General features: G+C 38.9%; 2 protein-coding genes across 2 annotated transcripts in view; one reads left to right on the plus strand and one right to left on the minus strand.

Annotated features, from left to right (window-relative positions):
• The window catches only part of LOC143292136 (DNA polymerase delta subunit 2-like), a 30,544-nt gene extending 28,358 nt beyond the window's left edge, over positions 1-2,186 (minus strand). The window contains exons 1-2 of the mRNA XM_076602323.1: positions 1,875-2,186; positions 5-126 (exon numbers count right to left, since the gene is read on the minus strand). Coding sequence (XP_076458438.1) covers positions 5-126; positions 1,875-2,100 — 348 coding nt within the window. The 5' untranslated portion in view covers positions 2,101-2,186. The remainder of the gene's footprint in view (positions 1-4; positions 127-1,874) is intronic.
• A 2,193-nt stretch (positions 2,187-4,379) lies between these two features.
• Positions 4,380-24,722, plus strand: LOC143292137 (nuclear distribution protein nudE-like 1). Its single transcript, XM_076602324.1, has 9 exons — positions 4,380-5,054; positions 6,336-6,489; positions 8,344-8,492; positions 9,526-9,571; positions 11,155-11,245; positions 13,380-13,568; positions 14,024-14,118; positions 18,525-18,619; positions 24,241-24,722. The coding sequence occupies exons 1-9, from the start codon at positions 4,975-4,977 to the stop codon at positions 24,302-24,304; spliced, it is 963 nt and encodes a 320-aa protein (XP_076458439.1). The 5' UTR covers positions 4,380-4,974; the 3' UTR covers positions 24,305-24,722.
• The last annotated feature ends 1,173 nt before the right edge of the window (positions 24,723-25,895 follow it).

A 25,895-nucleotide genomic window follows, 5' to 3' on the forward strand; every position in this document is an offset into this window, starting at 1 on the left:
CCACCTCTTCACTGATCTCCTTCAGGATGTTGGGCTTGAGCTCCATGTGTTTGAACAGCGTCCCCACCACGATGCACCGCGTGTCACTCTGCAGCTCGTGGAGCTTGCACACCGGGATGTCCGCATCTGGAGACCGACGACATGGAACACTGACGTGAAACACATAATAATAATAATAATAATGGATACTTACAGAGCACACTATCCAGAAATCTGCTCTAGGTGCTTTACAAAAACGCTTTTGTTAACATGAAACATTACATCTATGTTATATACACACACCAAAATGTGACTACACACGCACACACACACACACACACACTGCATACATACATTTTAACATACATGTGTATCTAACAGCTACCCTAACACATACACACACATAGGCAGGAACAAACTTACATAACCACACGCACACACAATACACATTCATATACAATAATACATGCATGTAGTTATGTACACATACATACGTATACACACATAGTCAAGCACAGCTAGTTTCAGTTTCAGTAGCTCAGGAGGCGTCACTGCATTCAGACAAATCCATATACACTACACCACATCTGCCAAGCAGATGCCTGACCAGCAGCATAACCCAACACGCTTAGTCAGGCCTTGAGAAAAAAAAAAGGGGGGGGGGGGGAATAAATAATAGATAAATACATAAAAAAATAACTACAGCTAACACAAAGGAAGTGGACCTGCCACAATTGAACTTACTGCTGAGGGAAAAGGTGAGTTTTGAGACGAGATTTAAAAGATGCGAGGGAATCAGAATGACAGAGGTTATCAGGGAGCTTGTGGCAATATCTACATTTCTTCCACTGATTCAGTTTCGTACCTCAGATGGAAAAATCGTAAATTTGTTTAAATAACAATTGTAATACATACTCTACATTTCTTCCCCTACCAAGAGACGTAAAGGCCAGTCAAAGAGTGGTGGGGAAGATTCCGAAGAAATGTAGAGGATGTATTACAATGTTATTAACCAATTTACATGTTTTTCCGTCTTATAAATGGACAGGTATATTGGAAGAAATGTGGATATTGCCACAAATATGTGTGTGTTGGGGAGGTGGGGGAGAGGGGGAGGGGGGGGTACGGAGGGGAGAGGCGTAGTAGGATGGGGGAAGGGGAATGGGGTACCTGCAAGAGGTGGAAGGTGTGTTGGGAGTAGGGTCGGGGTGAGGAAAAGAGGGTAGGGGGTGGAGGAGGGGAGGGGAGGGGCAGGAAGAAGCAGCAGGGGCTGGGGGTACCTCCGGAAGGTGGGTGTTGGGAGGAGGGTGGGGTGGGGGATGGGTGTGTGTGTGGGAAAGCTGCAGAGATAGGATGGCAGGGCCAAGTGGGTACCTCTGGGAGGTGGAAGCGGTGTTGGGTAGGAATGGGTGGGGTGGGACAGAGAAATATCAATTCCCTCTACCTCCCTCCCCCCCCCCCCCACCCCCCCTCCAGTTCCCCTTGGCTTCCATCTAGTGATATACAGGATGCATGGGATCACATCCTCATGAAACTTTACACTAAAAGAACAAAAACAAAAACAAAAAAACTGTCAGTGAAGTGCCACGGTGATCGTCTGAAGATCAGGAAGAATTCGTGAATGGAGAGACAGACTCGGAGACAGACCGAGACAGAAAGAATGTGTGTGAGAGAGAAGGGGGGGGGGGGGCGAATGAGAAAGAGAAATGGGGAGGGAGAGTGAGGGATGGTGAGAGAGAGAGGGAGAGAGAGAAATCACAGAGAGAGAGAGATCACAGAGAGAGATCAGAGAGAGAGAGAGAGCAGAGAGGGAAAGGCACGAGAGAGAAACTCTTGGACGACAGATCGACAGAAACGTGCATTACCATGGAACATAGCCTATAACCTGTACTTACCCCATTTCGACCTTGCAGCCTCGATGAGTTTGGGGCGAGCAGTCCATAATCGCTCAGCATACAGATGGGCATACTGGCGGCCGAAGTTACGATCTTTCACCAAAAACCGCGAAGAATGATCGTCAAATTCGCTCTCCACTCGCTCGTAAGTTTCACCTGTCGGATTCGTTTCCTCTGTCATAAACTGGCCGACATTTGTCGGTTCAGGTTTACCTGTGTATATCATCTTTAGCAGGTCTGAGAGCGACTGTGTAGTTTTTATTGCACTAATTTTGTGTCAGGCCTTCAATCTGCGCGCGCCATTCGTGCACTCTTTTTTGCTTGGAGACGTGAAAATTTTTAGTGGAAGGGGGGTCACTGCTAAAATTCGTTCAACCTTCCAAAAATATATAATTATTTCCCATGAAAGAGACCCCCGCCCCTCCTTTAGCCCCCCTCCCTCCCTTTTCCTTTATTACTATTGTTTTCATCTTTTTTCATTATCATTATTTTGTTAGTGACTCATTGCGTATCGGGTGATCACACCAAAAGGAAATACATGACAACTGATTAAACATAACCGTATGAGTGACAATACAGTTGGTGACACAAAACTAATTATATGAGTGCATGATTCAAAAGTAAATGAATATGACCATGTATTTTCATATATAAAGCGTCTGAAATGTGACGCGGATTTTGTTTTTGTTTTTGTAGTAGTAGTAGTAGCAGTAATAGTAGAAGAATAGGGACAAAACAACATATGAAGCTTTATTGCACATTCCCTTCATATTGTTTCGTAACAAAGGATGGGAGAACTGGGTCGAGGTTTCACGACCCATTATCCAATGTATTTTTTCATCAAACCGACTTTTCGAATTGTTGAGAATTTTGGAGGAATCGTCCAGGTGATTCCTGAATAAATAAGTAGATGGTGCTTTTTTCTCTCCTTAAAAAAAAATTCTTTTAAATCCATTTAGTAACTGTGTTAATGAAACAAAACTTGCTGTATATGTTTTTTGTATCTTAATGTGTTGGTCAGGCATCCTGATTTTTATAAGCAGATATGGAGTTGCGTATGTCAGATGGATCGGTCCATACACTTTGACGCCTCCTTCAAACTGAAATTGAAACTAATCAGTGGGAGGCGTGGTTACAGAATAAGAAGCAAATGCCTCCGTACTGACACTTAAATCTTATTCAGTGGAGCAAGAGTACGTGACTTTTTTTATGGTACATTATTCAACGTCCCTGGCCCCGTTGATCTTGCAAAAAAATAAACATCACCACAAAGTAAAAGTCCATGCCCGAAGAATGTTAATCCGGCACTAAAATGCCAGAGACTACGTCAGTGAAACTTAATAGGTACTAATTAACAGACCATAGCCGAAATTATACTAATTTTTATTTCAAGCTCAAAAACGTTTCTGTAATCTGCATGCTTTCCCTTTGCATTAGTATTGTCAGTGCACGAAACCATGCAGTATACATACAAGAGAGGGGAGAAAATTTTCGTCAGTCTACAAGTTTCGGTTTTAGTTTCAATGAGGTATGGAAACGTCAGCATCCGAGGACTGATCCATATAATAAACAACACCATATGTGATTTGAAATCTCTCTCTCTCTCTCACAGACACACACACACACACACACACACACACACACACACACACACACACACACACACACACACACACACACACACACACACACACACACACACACACACACACAAGTCCAACCAAGAAAAAAAAAGCACAAAAAATCCTATTCTTAATTATTTCCCAGCTTTAATGTAGTCTCATATTCTTATGTGTTTGCCTTTTCATTGACTTGGTTGTGTTTACTCTGATTCTTTTTTTTCTTTCTTTCTTTCTTTTTTTTTCTACCTCTTGTTCTTATTCTGTTTTGCTTCATTTTGTTCACACACAAACACACACACACACTTTTTTTTTCGTGTGTGTGTGTGTGTGTGTGTGTGTGTGTGTGTGTGTGTGTGTGTGTGTGTGTGTGTGTGTGTGTGTGTGTGTGTGTGTGTGTGTGTGTGTGTGTGTGTGCGTGTGATTCTATGATCAAGTTATGCATGCGTTACTCATGTTGATATATATATATACACTTTTCTTTTCGTATACTTTCTACGCAAACAAAAAGAAGATACTATACATGCGCTGGCTGTTGTTTGTTTTCTTGTGTTTGTGATGTCCCACTAAGTTTCCCATTCTCTCTCGATCTATTCCACTTACAACAATGTATCTTTTATTTCCAATATCTGTATGTAATCAGGCTTTAGTAACACACACACACACACACACACACACAGATTGGACTGCAGCATACACGCATTGAAGGGAGATAATTCTATGTAACTCTGACGTGGAGATGTGTCAATTTCCGTTGTAGAACTATTAACTTTTCAAGGATTAAAAGCTTCCCAGAACATTGGAATTAATTTACACTAACACACTATCTGATGCAGGATCCAGTTTCGAAACCGCTGTTTTTTGAAACAGCATGACACAACAACAGAAAGAAATAATTTGGCGGAGGAATGCAAGGGAACTACTTAACACGCCATGTTAGCATTACAACTTCCGCTCCAACACTGGGAGAATCACTGTTCTTGGCTTCTTGGCTTTTTCTCTCGACGTCCTTCACAAAATTGAATGTGTGCAACACGGTGCATCGTTATGGGAGATAAGTGCATAAACTGCTTTTCATCGATTTGCAAAGTCTGAAGTCTTACTGAACGCAAAAACGGAGTATCGTATGTTGATCTGATCGACAAGCCTCTCGGGTTGTCCAAAGAATCCAGCACATCACACTGACAGTTTATTCAACAAGTGGTTTGTTGTTTACGTAGCAAAACAGCCGCTGAAACTGCGAATATAATGGTGTTTGTTGCACGTCGTACTGGACACAACCATTATTTACAATTTGTGTAGAACAATGACAAGTACTATGTAGTTCGTCAGCATGAACTGGGCACATGTACTGATGTAGTTCTGACAGGTGATCATTCGGAAGCTGTGTGGTGACAGCCTCGAACTTTCATTTCTGATTTTGAAAGTAGGATTTGGAATGATATAATCAAAATCGGAAATCAAAAAGGTGAATACTGGCCATGGATAATGCAAAGAGATTCGCCACACCTGATGAAGAAATTGCATACTGGAGAAGTTTGGCACAAAAGTTCAAGCAAGAGTGAGTTGAATGGTGGTGTTGTTTATGATCACGAATACACAGTTTCCATATTTGTGTGTGTGTGTGTGTGTGTGTGTGATAGCCCTGTATTTTGCAGTTATAATTCTTACACCCTCCATTAAACATGGATCAGTATGTGTTTTGATTGCAACAGTAAAAAAAGAAAAATATAGGCACATACACTTTGTGTTAGATACCAGTAACATTACACACAAAGACACACGTGTACATACATGTGTACACTTTTGTACATTTGTATGTAGAAATGTAAATATTTTTTGATATCCTTAAAAGTTATATGCATAATATTCGCATTGTGTCAGAGCTGATCGAAACACCCCTGTTAGTTAATAAAGATACAGTGTGAAATGAGAACAGAGTAAGAAAATGTGAGTGGGTGGGTGTGCATGTGTGTATGAATTAGAATGACAATGTACATCCACTTCATGTGTGAATAGTGAATTGTTGATGCTACACAAGGCAAGAGGTTATTATGTACCAGTAGCCTAAAAGTGAAAGTGGAGCAACTAGTTCACATTAGTAGTACTCATTGCAACTAGATGTCTGGAAAAAAAGTTTCTATTTTCTTAGAGACAGTTGAATTACTTACTGTGTTGCAGACATTACACCATAGTTTTAATACAGGGATTGAGGAGAGCAAAATGAACGTGCACAACAATTAATCAAAACATGCCCAGCTAACATGTCATGTTCATAATAATTTGTATTCTTTAAAATGATTAGATAGAGTTTTAGGATGATATTATTTAAACAGTCTTGAAACTTAGAACAATAGAACTAAAAGTCTTACTTAGCTCAATAGCTGAATACTTAAATATTATTTATATGCATCATTGATCATCTAACTTGTGCCTTGTAATAAAGTTTATGCATTTTGCATTGTGACAAGTTATTTTTCAGATGAAGGGTATGTTGTAAAAATGAGTGTACTAGTTAGGGGTTGAGGTAAAAATATGAAAAGTAATGATGCACATTGAATTAGACAAGAGTCCCCCCCCCCTGCCCCCCACCCCCCAACCCCCTCCACTAATTTCAGTCTTTGGTAGCCTTGCACCACATGCACAGTCTAAGTAACTCAGTAACTGTCCATGCAGACTGAGCATCAACAGTAATGATGCACATTTTTTTGCAAGACTTTTTCCCCCTCCCCACCAATTTCAGTCTTTGGTAGCCTTGCAACACATATTGCATGTATATCTATATACACAGAACTTTCCATGCAGACTGATGTTTTTTCAAGAATGTGCCAATTCCTTGCAGGTTGGAGGAGAGCAAGGAAGAGCTAGAAGAGTACCAGATCAGCAGTAGGGAGTTGGAGGCGGAGCTGGAGGCACAGCTGAAGCAGCTGGAGAAACGCAACAAGGAGCTGGAGACCAGCAATGCCAGGCTCAAGACTGAAGTGGACTCTCTCAGGGTCAGTAGCCATGCCACTGTAGTTTACCACTGAGGCTGGACTGTTGATAATTTGAAATTAAAACCAAAGGGTTGTTCCTGGCTAAATTCTGTGGAAAAATCTACTTCGATAGGAAAACAAATTAAAAAAAAACTGCAGACAGGAAAAAAAAAAATAATGAAATGATCAATTGAAAAAGGCTTCTGTAAACTGTAGCAGACCTTTTAATGAGTTTTCATACTTGTCATTCAGATCTGGTTGGATGCTTTACGAATTGTGATAAGATAAGCAGGTCTTACAGTTACACATGTATAGTATAAGTTAACTGTAAATCTTTGAATTTTTAGTATATGTGATGGTGCATGCGAAAATCATGGATAATGGTCAAAATTCACAAAATGATAGTATTCTTTTATCTGAAAGTAGAGAGAATTCTGAATAACACACAGAAAACAGAATTCAGGTATCTTTATTAGTTTCTGAGATAAATGCATTTGAATCTTTTGATGATCACAAACGTACTTCTGAGAAAATTGGGGCAAACGAGGTCACTGTTTCCCACTCATGATGATCACCAATTCCTAATGGGAAAACATCAAAATAAAGCATTGATACTTTATATTTCTTTATAATACTTGGAAATTTAATAGAAAAAGAATCATAGTATCTGAATAACCAAAAAACTCATATTTGATATTTTCACCCATTGTCACTTTCACAGCGTGTTGCGTGAAATTTACTCCAGCGACTTATCCATGATTTTCGTGTGCGGCGTCACACATTGTTAAAGTTGATTACTGGCATTCTGGTACACGTTAACAGGTTCATTTGAAGTTGATCCTTTGTTCAGGGTTTTCATATTTTAGACATTTTGTTATTTGATTATTGTATATTTTTCTGCTTTTTTATGATAATATCATTCATTCTTATTTCTTTTCTCTCTCTCTCTCTTTTTTTTTTTTTTTTTTTTAATGATGCAGGGGAGTGAATATTTTTTTTGACTTTGTTTGATTTAAGAACTTTTCTGGGTGTTTCATGTGCAACAGTTTTGACCTGCGAAGTCAGTCTTCTTTTGAAATGTTTTTTTAATACATTTTTTATGTCAATGCCATTTTATGAATTATCAGATTTCCTGGTATTTAAAGTTCTAGTAATTTCCATGTAAATTTTTGTCACAGAAGATAGTGGTATTCGAGCTACAACAAGTTCGTACTAAAAATTCTGATACTGCCACTGTGGCAGTCAGGTCAATCAACTTAATGCCACTTTGCAGAATTACTTAATGTTATATGTTTATATTGATCTAATGAACTGGTTCTTCACCACGTAAATTAGAAAACTGCACTGTATTATGTGTATGTTAAAAATAAAAAAATAAAAATTATATTGGCAGTAAGAAGTAAGCATACAATTAGGCTAGAACTTGTAAAGTTCTGTGTGTTGAAAAGTTTATTTTATGTAAAGGCAATAAGAATATGATATATAAACTTGCCTGTTGTCAGTTTATCGTCATGACATGTATATGTGGCATGTATTCCTGGCTGTGATGTGTAGAGAGAGAGGAGAGAAGAGAGGAAGCGTGAGAATCAGATTGAGCGCAGATCAGATTTCAGCCATTCACTGATTCAGGTGGCAAAAATATTATCAGAACACAATTTTGACATGTGTTCACAATGCACATGTATCTAGACTGATACATTTGGGATGTGCACTCTGTCTCACTCACACCAATGCAATCATCATAGTTATATTGAATATTATTGATGGCTTTTTCATCGTCAGTGACGGCATTTATATAACATTTTTATAAGTGTCATATGATATCTATTATATTTATATACACCAGTTCATATCAGTATTTTGTGTTGGTTTCAGGAAAAACTAGAGAAACTCCAGAAGACCAGCCACAAAAAGGCAGCAGAGTTAGAAGATGAGTTGGCACAGGTGGTTGCTTACAAAGACGAACTCCAGAAGTACATTCGCGAGCTGGAGCAAGCCAATGACGACTTGGAAAGGGCCAAACGGTAAAAAAATGAGTCTTGGTCTCTTGCAGGTGTGTGCTAGATGCTTTCAGTAGGGTCTCTTGTTGGCCAGCAGAAGCTGGATTAGGAGATCTAAGTAGTGACAGTCCAATGAATGAATCGTTATCCACTTTTTGTGTAACTGATTGTGAACTGTTGAATATTGTGGACAGTTTTGTCTGATCCTTTTGAAATCTGTTTCAGTTTGTTGACTCTCTTTTTTAGTTCTGTGTCTGTCTGTATCTCAGTATCTGCCTGTCTGTCTGACTGTACAGTGACAGTCAGATAGCATTAAGTCAAATTATTACTTCAGCAGTTTAAGACAGAGCATTTTGTCTTCTTTCAAAACCTTAAAAAGATGTACAATAATTACTTTAGCAGTTCAAGACAAATCATTTTCTCTTCTTTCAAAATCTTATAAAGATGTACAGCAGTTACTTCAGGAATTCAAGACAGAGTATTTTCTCCTCTTTCAAAACCTTATTAAGACGTACAAAGATTTTTTCAGCAGTTTAAGAGAGCACTTTCTCTTCTGTCAAAACCTTATAAAGATGTACAGCAAAATTTCTGGTGGCATTATCACTTATTGGTGCAGGTAACATTATTAAAGTCGTCATAATTATTTGATTATATGCTTTGCAAGGATTAAGGCTGCCATGGTGAAAGACATGACTGTTGAAGTAAAACAATGCCTGTTGTGTTATTTTTTCATCCATAGATAATACTGTTCATATGTATATATGTGAAGATGATTTCAGTTCATGATTGGTAATTATATTTTATTGCTTTATTAATTTTGTTTCATTTTCATTTTTATTTTATTTTTGTTATTATTAAACATAAATAGATTTTTATGATTTTTTTTTTTTAAAAAAAAAAAAAAAAAGCCACACCAAAAAACTTACAATCTGCCATTTTCTGGGGGTGGGGGTGGGGGTGGGCATGGGGCGGGGGGGGGGGGAGTGAGTAAGGGGAGTAATTTGCCAATAAAAATTTTAAAAAATTCTTGGTTCAGTGTTTTTCTCTCCCTTTTCAGAGCTACAGTGATGTCACTTGAAGACTTTGAACTGAGGTTAAACCAGGTAAGACTCTTTTTGCTGAACGCATGTTAAGCTAGTCTTACCCTTTCTTCATCTTCTTTTTCTTCTTTACAATGCTTATTCAGACCATGTAGTAATGGATACACACACACACATGCCCACAGGTGCTCGCACGCATGCACACACACACACACACACACACACACACACGTATGCATAGACTAGAGAGAAATATATATGTACACTCAGGTTGATAACATGAATAAAAGACACAAACATGTGAATTTAATGCTGTTACAATGCAAACCATGTCTGACCACTGAAAAATGGTGCGGCTGCTAATAAGCAATGATTTTACAGGTGGGCAATTCTTCATACCTCATCCTGGTGTAGACAGGACTAAACTATTGCACCTGTCATGTTAGTTTTCTTTTAAATAGTTTTGAAAAAATGTGCATACATATTTTTTCTGTAGCTCTTTTGAAATTCACATGTTATATGTTAACCTATGTGAAATGCACGTGATGTTTTTACCTTTTTTAAATACATTATGACATATACGTAGGCGCTGTGGTTGAATCAGTTAGACAATGGACTTCTGATCCGGTCTTCACCATTGACTAGAGTTTGAGGCCTTTGTTTCAGCAAGGTGTTTTCTCCCAGGTTTGAATGGGTGCCTGACTTGGGTAGGGGAAGATTAAAATGCCAGAAGAGGATTTGGTCCTGCTGATGGGAAAGATATCACAGACTACTGTGAAATTAGAAGTGAATGTTATGAGTGTGATATGGGTAAGGAATGGTTCAATGTGACAGTTAGACTAAATTTGGCATAGAAAAGGAAAGAAAAAAGACATGGGGGAATATGAACAAAAAAGAAGCCTTACCAGTTCAACCAACAAATGAAAGAAAGAAAGCTTTGGTAAGGGTTGAGCCCTTAACACAATGAATTTACTGCTCTGATGGCCATAGAAAGCCAGTGGGGTTTTTAACCTTTTCCAGCATGATGTGTGATAGTCAGTCGTGTCCGACTATGACCATCAGAACAGCAGAGGAGGCAACTGCTGTTCCGACTATTTGGGCTAGAATTTGATTATAGTGGAGAGTGTCTTGCCCAAGTACAGCCCCACTCTCTCGGCCAAGAGGGTTTTAGGACAGTCGGCGTTGGGATGGTTCCCAAAGGCCAACTAGCCCACAAGGCTGCAGCACTAAGAGCCAGTGCAATTTTGCCTCCTAGTTTGAGAGTCATAGTCCTTCACAAAAGACTAAGCTGTAAATGATTTCCCATTGACTGGAGAAACCATTGATGATACAGCTGTCACTTTGCTGTTGGCCCAAATGTAAATTTAATTACACATACTTAACCGTGACCCAACTAGTGCAGACTCCGGCAGGGGTCTGACATTCCTGTCCTGTGCAAACTACTATCCGCCTATGCGGAGAAAACGAAAGTACTGCAGCCGATAACCTCCCAGAAGTAGGTAACCTCCCCTTTGTCCCCCTGGCTAGCGCCCTCTTTTTCTGGCAGCCATCTCGACACCTGTTGCCCAAATGTAAACTTATGTCAATTTGTGATATAAGCCGAGTGTTGGGCCTTGATATATGTATATTTACTACGTTGTTTTCAGGCCATTGAGAGGAATGCCTTCCTGGAAAGTGAGCTGGATGACAAGGAGACGTTGCTGGAAACTGTTCAGCGGTTGAAAGATGAAGCCAGAGGTACAGTCTCTGTTCTGTTCTCTGTGGACTTAACTTGTTCGTTGACCTGCTGAATGCATGAGCAGTTACCACTTGAATCAGAGTGTTGATGCTTAGAGATTTTTCCGGCATCGTTGGACGCATGAGGCAGTCAAGGCGCTCGACAGCCTACGGTCCTCAGCCAGTTTGCTGGTGTCGCCACATCACCTGTTGACAAGTCTGTGGTCTCTCTCTGCTGTTTGCCACCAGTTTATTTTGGGCCATGATGGTAGTGACAGTATAAAAAAAAAAGATATGTATATACATACATACGCTGACATTTGCTCAGAAGTAGTGACACAGAATTGTGTGCCTATGCAACTGTGTGCCTATGTAAAGGCAGTTGGGGTTGGAGTTGTGAGCATTTACAAATGTGAGATACCTACTCCTAAAAAATTATTATTGATGTGTGTGAGTGATTTTTCTTTTTTTTTTTTTTTAGTATTGCTCAGTCAGTGAGTGTTGAGTTTAGCAGGAATCTTGTGTAATGAAGGGAGCATGTTGGGGGTATTGGAGAAAAAGATAAGGTGGAGAACATAGAGGAGATTTTCAAAATGTTTGGTATGAGTATAGAAGAGGGACAATGTATACGTGTGTGTGTGATTATATTTTCATGTATACATGTACTTTATGAACGTATTCCGCTTTGTTCTGTATTTTACTGTTGCACACATCAAACAATGAATTTACTTATTGACAGTATTCCTGTTTTCACTCTTTTGAGTCTTGAAAATGGACGATGTTGAAAGTGACTGGGCGGGCACGTTTCAGACCTTACAGTTCAATGTATGGACAGAGTAGCGTTGATTGACAAAAGTGACAGGGTGGTGTGTTTCAGACCACACACTGCAGTGTATGGACAATAAACCGGTGTTGATTGATGTTGGAAGTGACATGGCATTATGTTTCAGAACTTACACTACAATGTATGGACAGTAAAACCGGTGTTGGTTGATGTTCAGAGTGACAGGGCGGTGTGTTTCTTACGCTGCAGTATATGGACAATAAACCAGTGTTGAAAGTGACAGGGCGGTGGGTTTCAGACCTTACACTGTAACGTGTGGACAATAAACCGGTGTTGGTTGATGTTCAGTGACAGGGCAGTGCGTTTCTTACGCAGCAGTATATGGACAATAAACTAGTGTTGAGCGTTGAAAGTGACAGGGAGGTGTGTTTCAGACTTTACACTACAGTGTATGAACTATAAACTGGTGTTGGTTGAGTGTTTAATGGACATTGTTGAAAGTGACAGGGGGGTTTGTTTCACTTCCAGACCACACACCACAATGTATGGACAATAAACCAGTGTTGACTGACGTTGAAAGTGACAGGGCGGTTTGTTTCACTTCCAGACCACACACCACAATGTATGGACAATAAACCAGTGTTGACTGACGTTGAAAGTGACAGGGCGGTTTGTTTCACTTCCAGACCACACACCACAATGTGTGGACAATAAACCAGTGTTGACTGACGTTGAAAGTGACAGGGCGGTTTGTTTCACTTCCAGACCACACACCACAATGTGTGGACAATAAACCAGTGTTGACTGACGTTGAAAGTGACAGGGCGGTTTGTTTCACTTCCAGACCACACACCACAATGTGTGGACAATAAACCAGTGTTGACTGACGTTGAAAGTGACAGGGCGGTTTGTTTCACTTTCAGACCACACACCACAATGTATGGACAATAAACCAGTGTTGACTGATGTTGAAAGTGACAGGGCGGTTTGTTTCACTTCCAGACCACACACCACAATGTATGGACAATAAACCAGTGTTGACTGATGTTGAAAGTGACAGGGCGGTTTGTTTCACTTTCAGACCACACACCACAATGTATGGACAATAAACCAGTGTTGACTGATGTTGAAAGTGACATGGTGGTGTGTTTCAGTTTCAGACCTTACACTACTATGTATGGACAATAAACCGGTGTTGATTGACATTGATAATGACACTGACAGGGCGGTGTGTTTCAGACCTTACACTAAAATGTTTGGACAATTAACCGGGTAAGTGGAGTGCGACTGGGCAGGTGGAAGTGTCTGTTGTTGGAGTGATCATCGGATGTAGAGAGTGATTGGGGGGGGGCGCGGGGTGTGTGTTTCCAGACCTCAAGTCGGAGATCGACGTCCGGCAGCGGAAGCCAGCGGAGATGGGGGTGGACCAGGCTGACGCGTCCCGCATGTCGGACAGCGGCTATGACGGGCACCACCACCACCAACCTCAGCAGCCCCCCACCCCCACCTCCCCCACCACGCCCACCGGCAAAATGACCCCCACCACCCCCACCTCCAAAGGTGAGAGAAAATGTGTGACGGGTCGTTTTCGGAGAGAGCGGGGATTGAGAGTGCATGTGGTTTGTTCTTCTGGATGTTGGAATTTGTATGATGTGACAGATTCTGTTTGTGTGTGTAACTACATGTTTGCTGGCACGTCTCACACTTTGGAGAGAAAGCGTTGACGCATTGTTACGCTTGTATGAACATGGGGCAAATGTACACACACATGCTCATGCATGCATGGGCGCAGCTTGTGCAGGCGTGTACACGTGCAGGCACACATGCACACACACACACACACACACACACACACACACGCACGTACACCTACACTTGTGTGATGTTTAGTTCTATGGCTTGTTGATTTTTTGTCTCAATACTGTGATAGGCTGTTCTTACGAAGACTAAGTGCCTTTCATTTTCTTTCACTCCCAGTAGAAACTGTCACTCACTGTCACTGCCTTTTTACTCAGGTATACCCCCGAACACAAACGGTACAACGCCGCTGACACCCTCAGCACGAATATCAGCCTTGAACATTGTTGGAGATCTTTTACGAAAAGTTGGGGTAAGTACCATGTTGTCCATTTGTGGATGGTTTTGGTTTGTGTTCCATTTTCTGAACATCCAAGCAGCTGTGTTGTCTGAGTCACTGTAAATCAGTTAGTTTGATGAATGACAAGCTTTTGTTGAAACAGTTCAAACTGAAATCTATGAAAAATCATGGAAATGATAAATCTAATGATTTTTTAAATTTTTTTATGTTTTTTTTTTATGAAAGTTTAATGCAAATTTGATGGCATTTTATATTGGTTTATAAGCTGGTTAGCACTTGAACCAGTGTGGAATTATATGTGAATTAATATGAAAAGCGTTGGACTGAAAAATCTGGTGAACACGGGAATGACCTGCGAATCAAAAATAGCCTTAAAAAGACTTAGAAAGAAAGCTGTAGTTTAGTATGGTTGTTGTAACTTGATTTTACTGGGTTGTTTGTTTGTTTATTTCGATATCAGTTGCTGTGTATTTCTTGTGTTTACTTTTTTTTGTTGTTTTATTTGTTATAGTATATAATTCAAAGTTAATGTAATCATTATACTCAGTATTTTGGTGACACTGACAAGTGGAGTATTAGATACACTTTATCTTAATTTCTTCATTAGTAGTAGCATTCAAAATGCTGATTATTGGCAGTTCTTATTAGTTTCATTCATTTTTAATTAATCAAGCTGTTTTTGTGTTCTTGGTCACTTTTCCTTTGTTCCCTTTTCTCCCTGGCGTTTTGTATCTTTGGTTCTTTTGCTTTTTTATTTTTATTTTATTTTTTTTTTTTTTTTTATGGAGGGGGTTTGTGATGAACAGTCAAGAATTATGACCTGTATTTTTGTTTTTAATCTTCCAGTTAATGTTCCTATGGCTGCTAGGTAAATGGCACACAGACTCCTTTGGAGTGCTTTGAAACTCCTCCCCAGACCCCCCCACTACTGCCTTACCCTTTACGCACACCAACACAACTCACTTCATATATCCGCTGCTCTTTTCTTTGGCTGCCGCCGGTGCTACCCACTGTTGGCTGACAGTGTTTTCGGAGTGAAGGCATTGTGGGCATGTTGGCAGTTGAAGAGGCGTGTGTGTGAGGGAGGATATGTGATGGGGAAGATATCACAGGCCACTGTGAAATTAGAAGTGAATGTTATGTGTGTGATGTTGGTAAAGAATGGTTCAGTGTGTGACAGTTACACTAAATTTGGCATAGAAAAGGGAAGAAAAAAGACGTGGGGGAATATGAACAAAAAAGAAACCTTACCAGGTTCAACCAACAAGTGAAAGAAAGAAAGCTTTGGTTAGTGAGTAACTGTGTTGGCTGGAATTAGGGTAAAGTATAGCTGTATTTTATTGTAAGTAGAATAAAGTGTATGTTTAAGTTGTTTTATTAATTGAAAAAAGCCTTAATTTTGTTGTTCCCAAGGGTTTCTTCCAAACTTCCTACAAGTCTTTGTACTTCATCAAAATTGTGAATCAGAATTGTAAACGTCTGTCAGATCCCCATTATACATTACTCTTGACATTTGAGTTATATTCAGCAGAAAACATTTGGTTCTGCCCATGTAGAACATTGATCAGCCTGAAAAACTGGGAGTAGGGGGTGAATGATTAACGTCTTGAATATCTTTTGAACTTGATTTCTCAAGCTTTAAAATCTTTTTTTCTTTTTTTTCTTTTTTTCTGTTCTGTTTTTTTTTTTTGGGGGGGGGGATTACCAAATGAAGCAACACAATACAAAAAATGTTACAGTTTGAGAATCTTTTTTTTCTGTATTTCCGTTTTTGTTTGTTTGTTTCTTTTGTTTGTTTATTTGTGTTTTTAAAAAAAAAGTTTTATGATAAAAGCCGTATTCATTTGTGCCATTTTTTCCTCTCTGTTTTTATTTTTATGAACAATATTTGTACAATTGTAGTAAGTTCTGTTATTATTTTGTATTTTCTTATCATTATTATTCATGTTATTATTGTTATTATTAATTTTCGTTGTCGTTGTTGTTCCCACTGTCAGATTTCAGGCGGTTCACATGCTGAGTCAGATGCGGTAAATAATGATTTCTTAAAAAGAAAGGAAAAAAAAAAGATGCATTGGAATGATTTTGCGCATGGTGCCAGTTTTTTCAGATGTCTTGCATGATGAGAGATTTGATTTCCAGCAACATTGACACTTTGAGCTGCCAAGAGTGATGTGTGTGGCATATTAGATTTGGCGTCAAAATAATCCATTGTTTGATGTTGAAATAATCTGCCTTTAGACTCTAGAGGAAAGAAATGGATAAATCTGTCACTTGGAAGGGACAACAAACTAGGATTTAATCTGTTTGGAGATTTTTTTGTTAATCTTTTTTTTTTTAGCTGTGATGTTTATAAGGGTATATTTTATTGAATAAGGACATTGGGGATGTTTGTGGAATGTACACTTTGTAATATATGTCACTAAAAGTAAAAGGTAGAATAAGATGATTCTGATATATGTCGCTTTATGGTAACTATGTCACTTTATGGTGATTCTGTATGGTCATTGTCTAATATATGTCACTTAATGGTGACTTTATTAATGGTGATTGTAACATATGTCACCTTATGATGGTTGTTGAATTCTGTGTTTGTGGCATTGAAGTAGATTTGGTTCTGTTGTCTTGAAGTGATTCTTTTTGATGAGACCGTTGCATAACTGCCAGCATTCGGCAATAATCTTACCATAAGATGTCTTTGTTTCATGGCTTTCTATGTCTCTGTCTCGTTTAGTAAGAGAATAAGATTGTGGGACTGAAATGAAAGTATTTTTGCATGGCTTTTACTAAGTGTTGTGAAAGTGGACGTGAACATTATGTAGCTGTTTTGTTTTTATTTCTGTTAATTCCATTTTTGTTTATTTTATTTCAGGTATTAAAAAAACAAATGAACGTGTCATGGTTTTAAACTAATTCCTCTCTTTTTTCCCCCCCTTTGCAAAGTGTGAAGACAGTAATGTGCCTACTTTTTTTTTTTTTGTCCTGATTTCCATGCATTGGAAGTTTGCCTTTGTTGCACTGTGTATACCTGAAAAAAAAAAAAAAAAAGCTTGTAACTTCTGGACTTGAAATCAGCCTCTTTTTCCCAACTCTCTGCCCCCCTCCCACCCTCTCCAGTTCAGCCAGTTTCAACTTTTTCTTGCATCCCTCTCTACCCAGCCCCCCATTTTATTTTATTCATTTAGCTGGTTATTATTATCTTCTTTTTTTTCATGATTTTTTTTTTTTTTTTTTTTTTAGCCTTACAAAAGTGTTGTCTGGTAAATATCTTCTATCAAAAGTGTTACTAAGTCACCTAAGTGATGATATTTTCAGGAATTATATTATTTTTTGTTCTTGTTTTCTTTTCTCTGTATTTTAAAAGTATTTTAATAATATGTCTTCCATGTTAATGTTTGTGATTTAAAATGGATGCTACAAGGCTGTTTTGTCATTTGGAATGACATTGAGACCATTTTTTCCCAATGTGTTTTTGGTTTTTTGCGGTATCACCAAAAAATATGTAAGAAACAAAGGTTTGTTGGATGAAAAGCTGGGAATCTGACCATGTTCCATGTGAAAAGTTCTACAACTGATATACTTTATGGAGAAAAAAAAATGTTGGTAGACTGTGTTTAGGAATCCATAGTCCCATCCAACCTTTGAGATAAGAAACTCACGGTCAGTTCTTTTTTGTAATCCATAGTCCAGTCCAGCCTTTCTGACAGAATGCTGGCAAAAGTTAGTCAGACTTAGGAATCCACAGTCCAATCCAGCTTTTCCTGACAGACAGTAGAGCAGTGGGCATGATGGTGGTTGTTACACGGGATGTGCTTTTCTATCCACCCCCCTCGCCTTAACATATGATTTTGTCTGGTCAAAAGCGTCTGAAAAGCAGGGGATGGTACAGCTTAGTTTGTTTTGAAATGCATCGTGGCATTGGTGTGTTGAAATACTGAAGAATAGTTGTATTTCTCAGGAGAAATCTTTATTTTTTATTTTACATTTTGTTATTATTTCGATAAAAGTGACTTATCCACATGGTCTTCTTTAAACAAACTTTGCATCTTGAATATTCTGTTGTTGTCTTTTTAAAACTTCTGTGCACTTGTTTTATCACTCTATTTTCTGTACCGTTGACTGCATTGTGCAGATAAAATCAGTGCTTTCACAAATGATAATTTTTTTGTGCTGCTACTTAGTTTTATGACTAAGAGATGGGATTTGTAGTACTTTACAATTTTTTTTTTATAAGATTTTATTAATCATTAGACTTGTAGTTTTATGTTTGTCATAAGAAAAGCAACAATGACTTGATGTGTGCTGATTGTGACTTACTGATTTGTTTGTTGTAAGAAACACGACTGTGTTGTTTGCTGAAATATTGTGCATTGTACGGGCTACATGGCATTGCATGCATGTGACTGGTTGTGTTGCAGGCCTTAGAAGCTAAGCTCGCCACGTGTCGTAACTTTGTGAAGGATCAGCCGCGCTCAGGGAAAGTGGGTGGCAACAGTCCTGTGAACTCTCCTAGGTACGACCTGTTTGTTTCCAGGTTTTGACAGCACTCACTGTCTGTCCGTCTGTCTGTCTGTCTGTCTTTTTTTTGTGTATGTCACTTTGCATTCCGTGTGTGTGTGTGTGTGTGTGTGCCTGCGATGTGTGAGAGAGACAGACAGACTCTCTGTGTGTTGTGCAGATGTGCATTTGCGTTTGCTCATGTGTGATGACTCCTTGATGAGTGTCTATGTATCTCTGCAACAACTTATTTTGACTTGGTGTGAATCATTCATTTATCCTGTTGCAACGCCAAAAAAACCCCAAAAAACACACAACATCTTGACAGGTTCAGAACAAAGATAGTTTTCATGTGTGAGGAATGACTGAGAATGATAACAAAGCAGACTGACTCTCACATCTGCCAGACAGGGAGCTTGTGGTTTTAGGAAAGAAAAGTAAGAAAGAAAGAAAGAAAGAAAACAAACACTTTGCTTTGATTTATATTACTGTATTTAGAATAATGAACCTATTCTGTTGAAATAATTGTTCTGCTTAACATACATGTGCATTAGATATCCATCATGCTGCATATAACCTATTCTTTTTTTTTTTGTCTGTAATTGGCTTGGATTTGGGGGAGGGTTGGGTTTTTTTTTTTTAGGGGGAGGGGTCAAGCACAGGCATATGATTAGTTTCTAATTTTATCCAAATCATCTTATTCTGATGCCAGTTGTCAAATAATTATTGTAAGTTAAAACATTTATCGACTACCAGTCGCCATCATTTGTGGTTGGGTAGTTTTAGTCTGTGTTTTGCACAAAGCTTGCATGCCAATAGGCAGATCTGGTGAGGTTTATCTCTGGCTTTAACCAAATTATTGTTCAGTTTCACCCGTTCACTCATGTTATTTTTAGTAAAAAGCGGAAGATAAGATGACTTGCTCATGTTCAGTACCTTTTTTATTTTTTATTCTTTTTGGTCATAATTTTGTTTACTGAATGATTTATAATGCAGACCTCTGACGGTGTTGTCGACTGAATAGTTTAAATTGCAGAACTTTTTTTTCTTTTTTTGTTGTTGGAATTTTTAAGTACAGTGGACAGCATTGTGTGTGTGTGTGTGTGGTCATGTGTGGTCAGTGACATCGTTTGTTCCGAAATGTATATGACTGCCAGAGAGAACAAAAAAAACCAATGTTGTACGCGTCATTTGTTCCGAAATGTATATATTATGCACTGCCAGAGAAAGAGAACAAACGAAAAGCTTGTAGCGTTTGGTGTGGCGGGTTCTGAGCAGGTGAAGGTGCGAAAGGCAGCAGTATTGACAGCAGAAGATGACTTCCTCCTTCTTCCACAGGTCTGAGCATTTGAAAGGATACTATAGGACTCACAGGTGTTGGAATGGGTCTGGAGTCGTGTTGCATTTTGGTGGTCCTTGTCGTCACTCCTCTCTTGACACTTGTTCATAAATATTATCCTCTGTGAACCCCCCCACCCCCTCTCCTTTTTTTGACTCACTTGTGTAAACAAAGTGAGTCTATGTTTTAACCCGGTGTTCGGTTGTCTGTGTGTGTGTGTGTGTGTGTGTGTCCATGGTAGACTTTAACATTGACATTTTCTCTGCAAATACTTTGTCAGTTAACACCAAATCAGGCATAAAAATATGAAAAATTCAGTTCTTTCCAGTCATCTTGTTTAAAACAATATTGCACCTCTGGGATGGGCACCAAAAAAAAAAAAAAAAAAAAAAAAAAATGAAGCCTAATTATATGCAAACTGCATTTATTGTTATATTTTTTGTATTCTTTAAACTTGGCACTGCACTTTGATCTGATATTCTGACCCAACAACAAGAGCAGTCATTATTATCATTTTTTGTTCAAACAGGAACTTCTTTTGCTAAGCATGGAAATTTTATTTATTTTGCAAACGTTTTGGTGCAGAGGTAAAAAAGGGAAATTAGCCGCCGTGGCGAAGTGGTTAGCGTCGCGGACTGACGGCTGGGAGGACGCGGGTTCGAATCCCAGCGGAGGTGGGTTTTTCGGCCCGTGGCCGGCTCTTACCCAGAGTTGAGTGTGCTGTGGGCTTAAATGGGGAGACTGGGACCACACAGTCGAGTGTCATCCACTTCAAGGATGCGTCTTTGGGTGTGTTGCTCTAATTACCTGACCAGCACTGCAAGTGTCTGTATCTCTCGGGCCTGGTATATGCCGGGATATCATTATGACAGGAAGCGTAGAGTACAGCCTTGTCACGCAGTCCCAAACCAAAATGGACCTCCATAGCAACATCATCATCATCATCGTCATCCTCCTCCTCCTTCATCGCCATCAACATAAACAAAATAGTCTCAAAGTCTGTGGCCTTTCATGCCCTGCTCTCATGGTGACCTCAGTTTCGATACCCCTCCACTTCTGTACTTGGGGTGAGTCCTGTCAATGTCGTCAGTGTCGGCAGATTCATGGGGGGCTGTTGTTTGAGGGGCGTGGTGGCGGTCTCCACTCTGGGAGGGACGCTCAGTCTGGTTCCGCGACTAAGCCATTATTGTCGTACGATCGTCAGTAGGGGCTTAGTAAGTGGTGTCCTAAGTACGTTAAATCAGAACAGGCTCCACTGAACACCACCGAAGTGACTCAGCAGCAGTGCAGGGTCTCCTCTGGCGACGTAACATCGATGGTTCCCTGTGGACTGTCGACGCTGGAACTGCGACGGACGAACCCGGGTGTTGCCGTGTATGGGGGAATCTAAATGAGCGGCGTGGGAGTAATGCCACTGAAATGGTGCAGATGATGGGGCAGCAAAAAAAAAAAAAAAAAAAAAAAAAAAGGGAAATTACTCTGTAATTAATGCCAGGGGACTGAATTTGCTTTAAACTGATCTTTCTCATCTTAAACATTACATTTTTAAATTATACTTAATACATAAAAAGCTTGGATTTTTTTTTTTTTTTTTTTTTTTTTAAGTGTATCACAAGTGAGTCTTGAAGGCCTTGCCTCTCTTGTTTTTTTTCCTTTCTGTCTGTCTGCCGTTGTGTGTGTTTGTGTCTTTGTTGGTACTTTGTATGTAATGTGATGCAAACTGGAGAGCTTTTGGCTGTGTCATATTTCTCTTCTTTCTTTGGGTTTTTTGGTTGTTGTTGTTTGTTTTAACTGTCTTGCTGTTTGCTTTTTTGTGTGTGTGTTTTTTTATGATTTTTTTTAATCAATTTTGTCGCATCAGTCTTGTGGTGTTGTTTCTCTTTTTTTTTTTCTTTTTTTTCCCCCATCAGTATTGTGCATCAGTCTCATATTGTCGTTTCTCTCTCCTATTTTTTGTGCATCAAGACTTTCTGTGCTGTTTTTCTCTTTAGTGTGTGTGTGTGTGTGTGTGCATCAAGTCTCACTGTCGTTTTTTTCTATCCTAAATGTTTTTGTGCATCGGACTCTCTGTATAGTAGTTGCTCTCCTTTGATGTATATTTTTTTCAAAATATCTAAAAAAAAAAAAAAAAAAAAAAATCTCCTTCTTCAGTGTTGATTGTTGTTGTGAAGAGCCCTAATGGTGTTTACGTAGCTTGAGTGGAGTTGCGAGGCAGTGAATGGCTTGCGCTGGCATGTGTGATGACTCTCGACTGATTCTGTTCTGTCCTGTTCTTGATGAAAATAAAAGCCAACACTTGCTTTGCTTTTGCATGTCAGTGTTGGTTTTTTGTTTTTTTTTTTTGTTTTTGTTGTTTTTTTTTCTTTCTTTCTTTTTTTTTTTTTTTTTTTTTTTTTTTTTTAAGTGCAGATAGCTGTGATACGTGGCTTGGACTTTTTTGAAGCAGTAAATGTATACATTTCCTGGCGTGATTAAAAAAAAAAGAAAAAAAAAAGAAGATTTTTTAAAATTCTAATTTAGACTTGCAGTTATTCCACCCTTTTTCTTTTTTCTTTTTTTTTTCTTTTTTTTTTTTTCATAAGTTGTCAATTTTAAAAAAAATAAATGTTTGTCCAGTTAGTTTGCTAGCTCACTGTTTCCTTTTCAGATAAATAATTATGTTCTGGCTTCTGCATGTTTATCTGACATAGCATTTGATTTCCAGTTGATCATAGATTATAGAAATAATAATTAAAAAGATAGTTGTGTGTTAATGCAGTCTGTCTTTTTAACACATAATGATAACATAGACTAGAAATAACTAGTGTGATAACATAGGAATAATTTGGCGCGGGGGGTGGGGGGTCTTTTTTTTTCTTTTCTTTTTTTTCTCATTTTTTTTTTTTTTAATGTACCAGACGTATGCTAGTAGTACACAAAGTTCTGTCTTACTGTTGACAGCTAAAAACAATGATACGTAAAAGCATTGCACAAAGATTTTAAAACATTATTTTCAAAATAGCTATAAAAAATCTCTGATACATTTGTCAGCATGCATCCTTTTTGTGTATGACGGTTGCACTCATCAGTAGTTTCAAAAACAGTTAAATGAAATGTGAAAAGAAACAATAAAAACAATAACTCATTTGATTTTGCGTTTTGAGTTTGGCTATTTCTTGTTAACCTTCAAATCTTTTTGATAAAAGCACTGCATGGGTACTTGTAAGAAAGGTGTTGCAGTTGCTACACTGTACTTTGAGTGCTAGGATTTTTTTTTTTTTTTCATTCGGTGCAAACTTGATACTAAAAAGATTTTTCGTAATAACCCAGTAATTTTTTTTTTTTTTTTTTTTTTTTTTTTAATGAGAAAATGATTTATTGGTTTTTTTTTAAAGACTGTACATGTGTGGGAGTATTTACATGTGTGGGAGTATTTCTGTACTGACATTTTGGTGTTTTTTTACTACTATTTATTTTGTTCCTTGATTTTACTTTGTTTCGGTATTAAGACACACACTTTGGTAAAGTTATGCTAACTTTGAAGCTTGGGTTCTTCAGACCAAAGTAGGAGGGGAATATACTACTTGCTCTTTATGGTTTTGCATACTTGTTAATCGTAAAAAAAGAGAATAGAGATTAAAAGTTTTAATATGTCCTTATACCTGGTCACTGATGAAGAAAACACAGTTTTTACAATGGACAGTTCTGATTTTGATTGAATTTTGGGGGTGTGGGGGGTTGTTACAATTTGATTTCACTGGGGGTTTTTTTCCTTTTGGCAAAGCAGTCTAAAGTTACACTGCATAGTGCATGTACTTGCATTAAGTGCAGTGTTCATTGTGACTTACTCTCTCCCAGTTTCTGACCCCCCCATGCTTGTATCAGTCTGTCCACCATGACATTCTCACTCCTTGGTTGAGTGCAGGGTAGTACTGTCCTTGCTGCTTTCAGGTTTCCAAAACCTGGCTTATGTGAACCGGAGGGTGTTTAACATTCGCAGATGAATCCGGCACCAGTGCTAGGATGCAAGAGCGATCCCAGCACTAAATTTTGCACAGTGCTGAGAATTGTTTTAAGTTATGGGGTTAGCTGAAATTAAGGAAAATTCTGAACTCGGAGCAAATAAACACAAGGTATTAAGATGTAGCCTACTTGGGTTGGGTTTCCGTTTTGTTTGTTTGTTGTTGTTGTTTTCCTCCATAGTATCTGACATTAATTAATATCTATACAACTGATCATTTCAGTTTGCCAGTTTTTGATGTGCATCGTTAACTGAGGTTTAACTCTTTTGTTTCTTTGCTGTGTGTCTGTCCCGCCAGGACTAAGAGGTTAACCCGTGGCGCCCCGGTTCCACCACAGCAAGGAGTGAAGATGTCTGTGTGACCCGCCAGGAGGGACGTCATCGACAACACACACACACACACACACACAACTCTCAGCAACCCCCAAACCCCCAGCACACACACACACAAAGATGGAAAGAAAGATGTTCTTCACAATCACTTCACCTCCGGACGCCACCCACCTCTCCCCTCACCCCTCAACGTTGACACGCTAGTCGACCAGAGTGCATTTATCCATCTCCCTTGGTGTCCTGTGAGTCCCACTGGGTCGTTTTGTTGTGAGACGTGAGTGACGGATCAGCTCTTTCATTATCCTCGTCTTCTGCAGACCTGACGGACCAGACTTCTGCATCTGCTGACTTCTGCTTCTACTTCTACTACTACTACTACTACTACTACTACCTGTGTTCATTTTAATTTTGGAGCCCTGGTATTTGGTGTGCTAGTGTTCTGTCTTTTTTTGTCTTTTTTTGGTCCCTTTTTTTTCTTTTTTTTTTTGTTTGTTATTATCTTTTGCTCATATAAAGAATTCCTGAGCTGTTGACTCCTGATTCCTTGGATGCTGTTTTATTTATCTGTACAAACAAACAAAAAAAACAAGTTTAGCTTTTCCAGTGTGACACCGATGACTAAGTTTGCAGCTTTGTCAAGGCAATGATGAACAGAGGTAAAAAAAAAAAAAGAGAGAAAAAAGAACAAATTTTTAAAAAGGGAAAAACAACCAGTGTTGTTCCCAGGTCGACGCGAAGCATGTAAGGTGAAGTGAAAGTGTTGTGACGTCTCTTGATTCATCAGATGCCTGCCTGTTGCTGTTGCCTTCACTCAGAGACAAGACACCATGCTTGTGTGGTACCCCCACCCTCGGATTGACTTGTTTGACTCAGCATGAGCGGCTCAGTTCAGGTTTCTTTCTAAAGTTGGTGGGGGGGAAAAAAAATCCTTAAAAGAAGAGAACCGTAATTCAGAGTGTGTTCTGGAGAAACATTTTTCCAGACAATCAGTGGGAATTTTCTTTTACGTTCGGGGTTTTTTTGGTTTTTTTTTTTTTTGGTTTTTTAAACTCAGTTGATGGAGTGTGTCTCATTTGTTTGCTTCGTATGTGATGAACGTTAGTTTTTTGGGGGGTTTTTTTTTGGTTTGGGGGTTGTTGTTTTTTTTATAATCCTGAACCGTTCCAGATTTTGTACAGCAGGTATCCCTCTGCCTTGTTCTTGTCTTCTGTGTGTGTGCGAGTGTGTGTGTGTGGTTTAATTGAAGGTTGTGTGAATGACTGGTGGTTTACTGAGTTTGCTGCTTTTTTCTCTTTCACTTTTTCAAGAGTCATGTCAGTGGGAGCAGGGAGGGCCTGGGAGGGATAGGCAGAGTGTCAGCTTCTTTGTTTTGAGCATAGCGTGCTCTGCTGAGCTGAGCTGAGCTTCAGATCACTACAGCTACACTACTGCCCTCGCAATATAAAAGCTATGCTGAAGTGGCAGAAATCAAACTGAGTTTTTTCTTCTTCTTTTTTTTCTTTTTTTTTTTTTTCTTTTTTTTTCCACATATTTTTATTAGGAACATATGGAAACACATCCATTAGGCTTAAACATGAGGAGAAAGGTGTAGGTTTACACAAGTGTCATACAATGCCATCA

Source organism: Babylonia areolata, chromosome 18 (assembly GCF_041734735.1).
Source record: "Babylonia areolata isolate BAREFJ2019XMU chromosome 18, ASM4173473v1, whole genome shotgun sequence".
Lineage (NCBI taxonomy): Eukaryota > Metazoa > Mollusca > Gastropoda > Neogastropoda > Buccinidae > Babylonia > Babylonia areolata.

Coding starts and splice junctions, on each gene's coding strand:
- LOC143292137 (XM_076602324.1), top strand. CDS start 4,975: ATGGATAATGCAAAGAGATTCGCCACACCTGATGAAGAAATTGCATAC. Junction 9,572..11,154: donor TTGAACTGAGGTTAAACCAG/GTAAGACTCTTT, acceptor CGTTGTTTTCAG/GCCATTGAGAGGAATGCCTT. Junction 11,246..13,379: donor GTTGAAAGATGAAGCCAGAG/GTACAGTCTCTG, acceptor GTGTGTTTCCAG/ACCTCAAGTCGGAGATCGAC.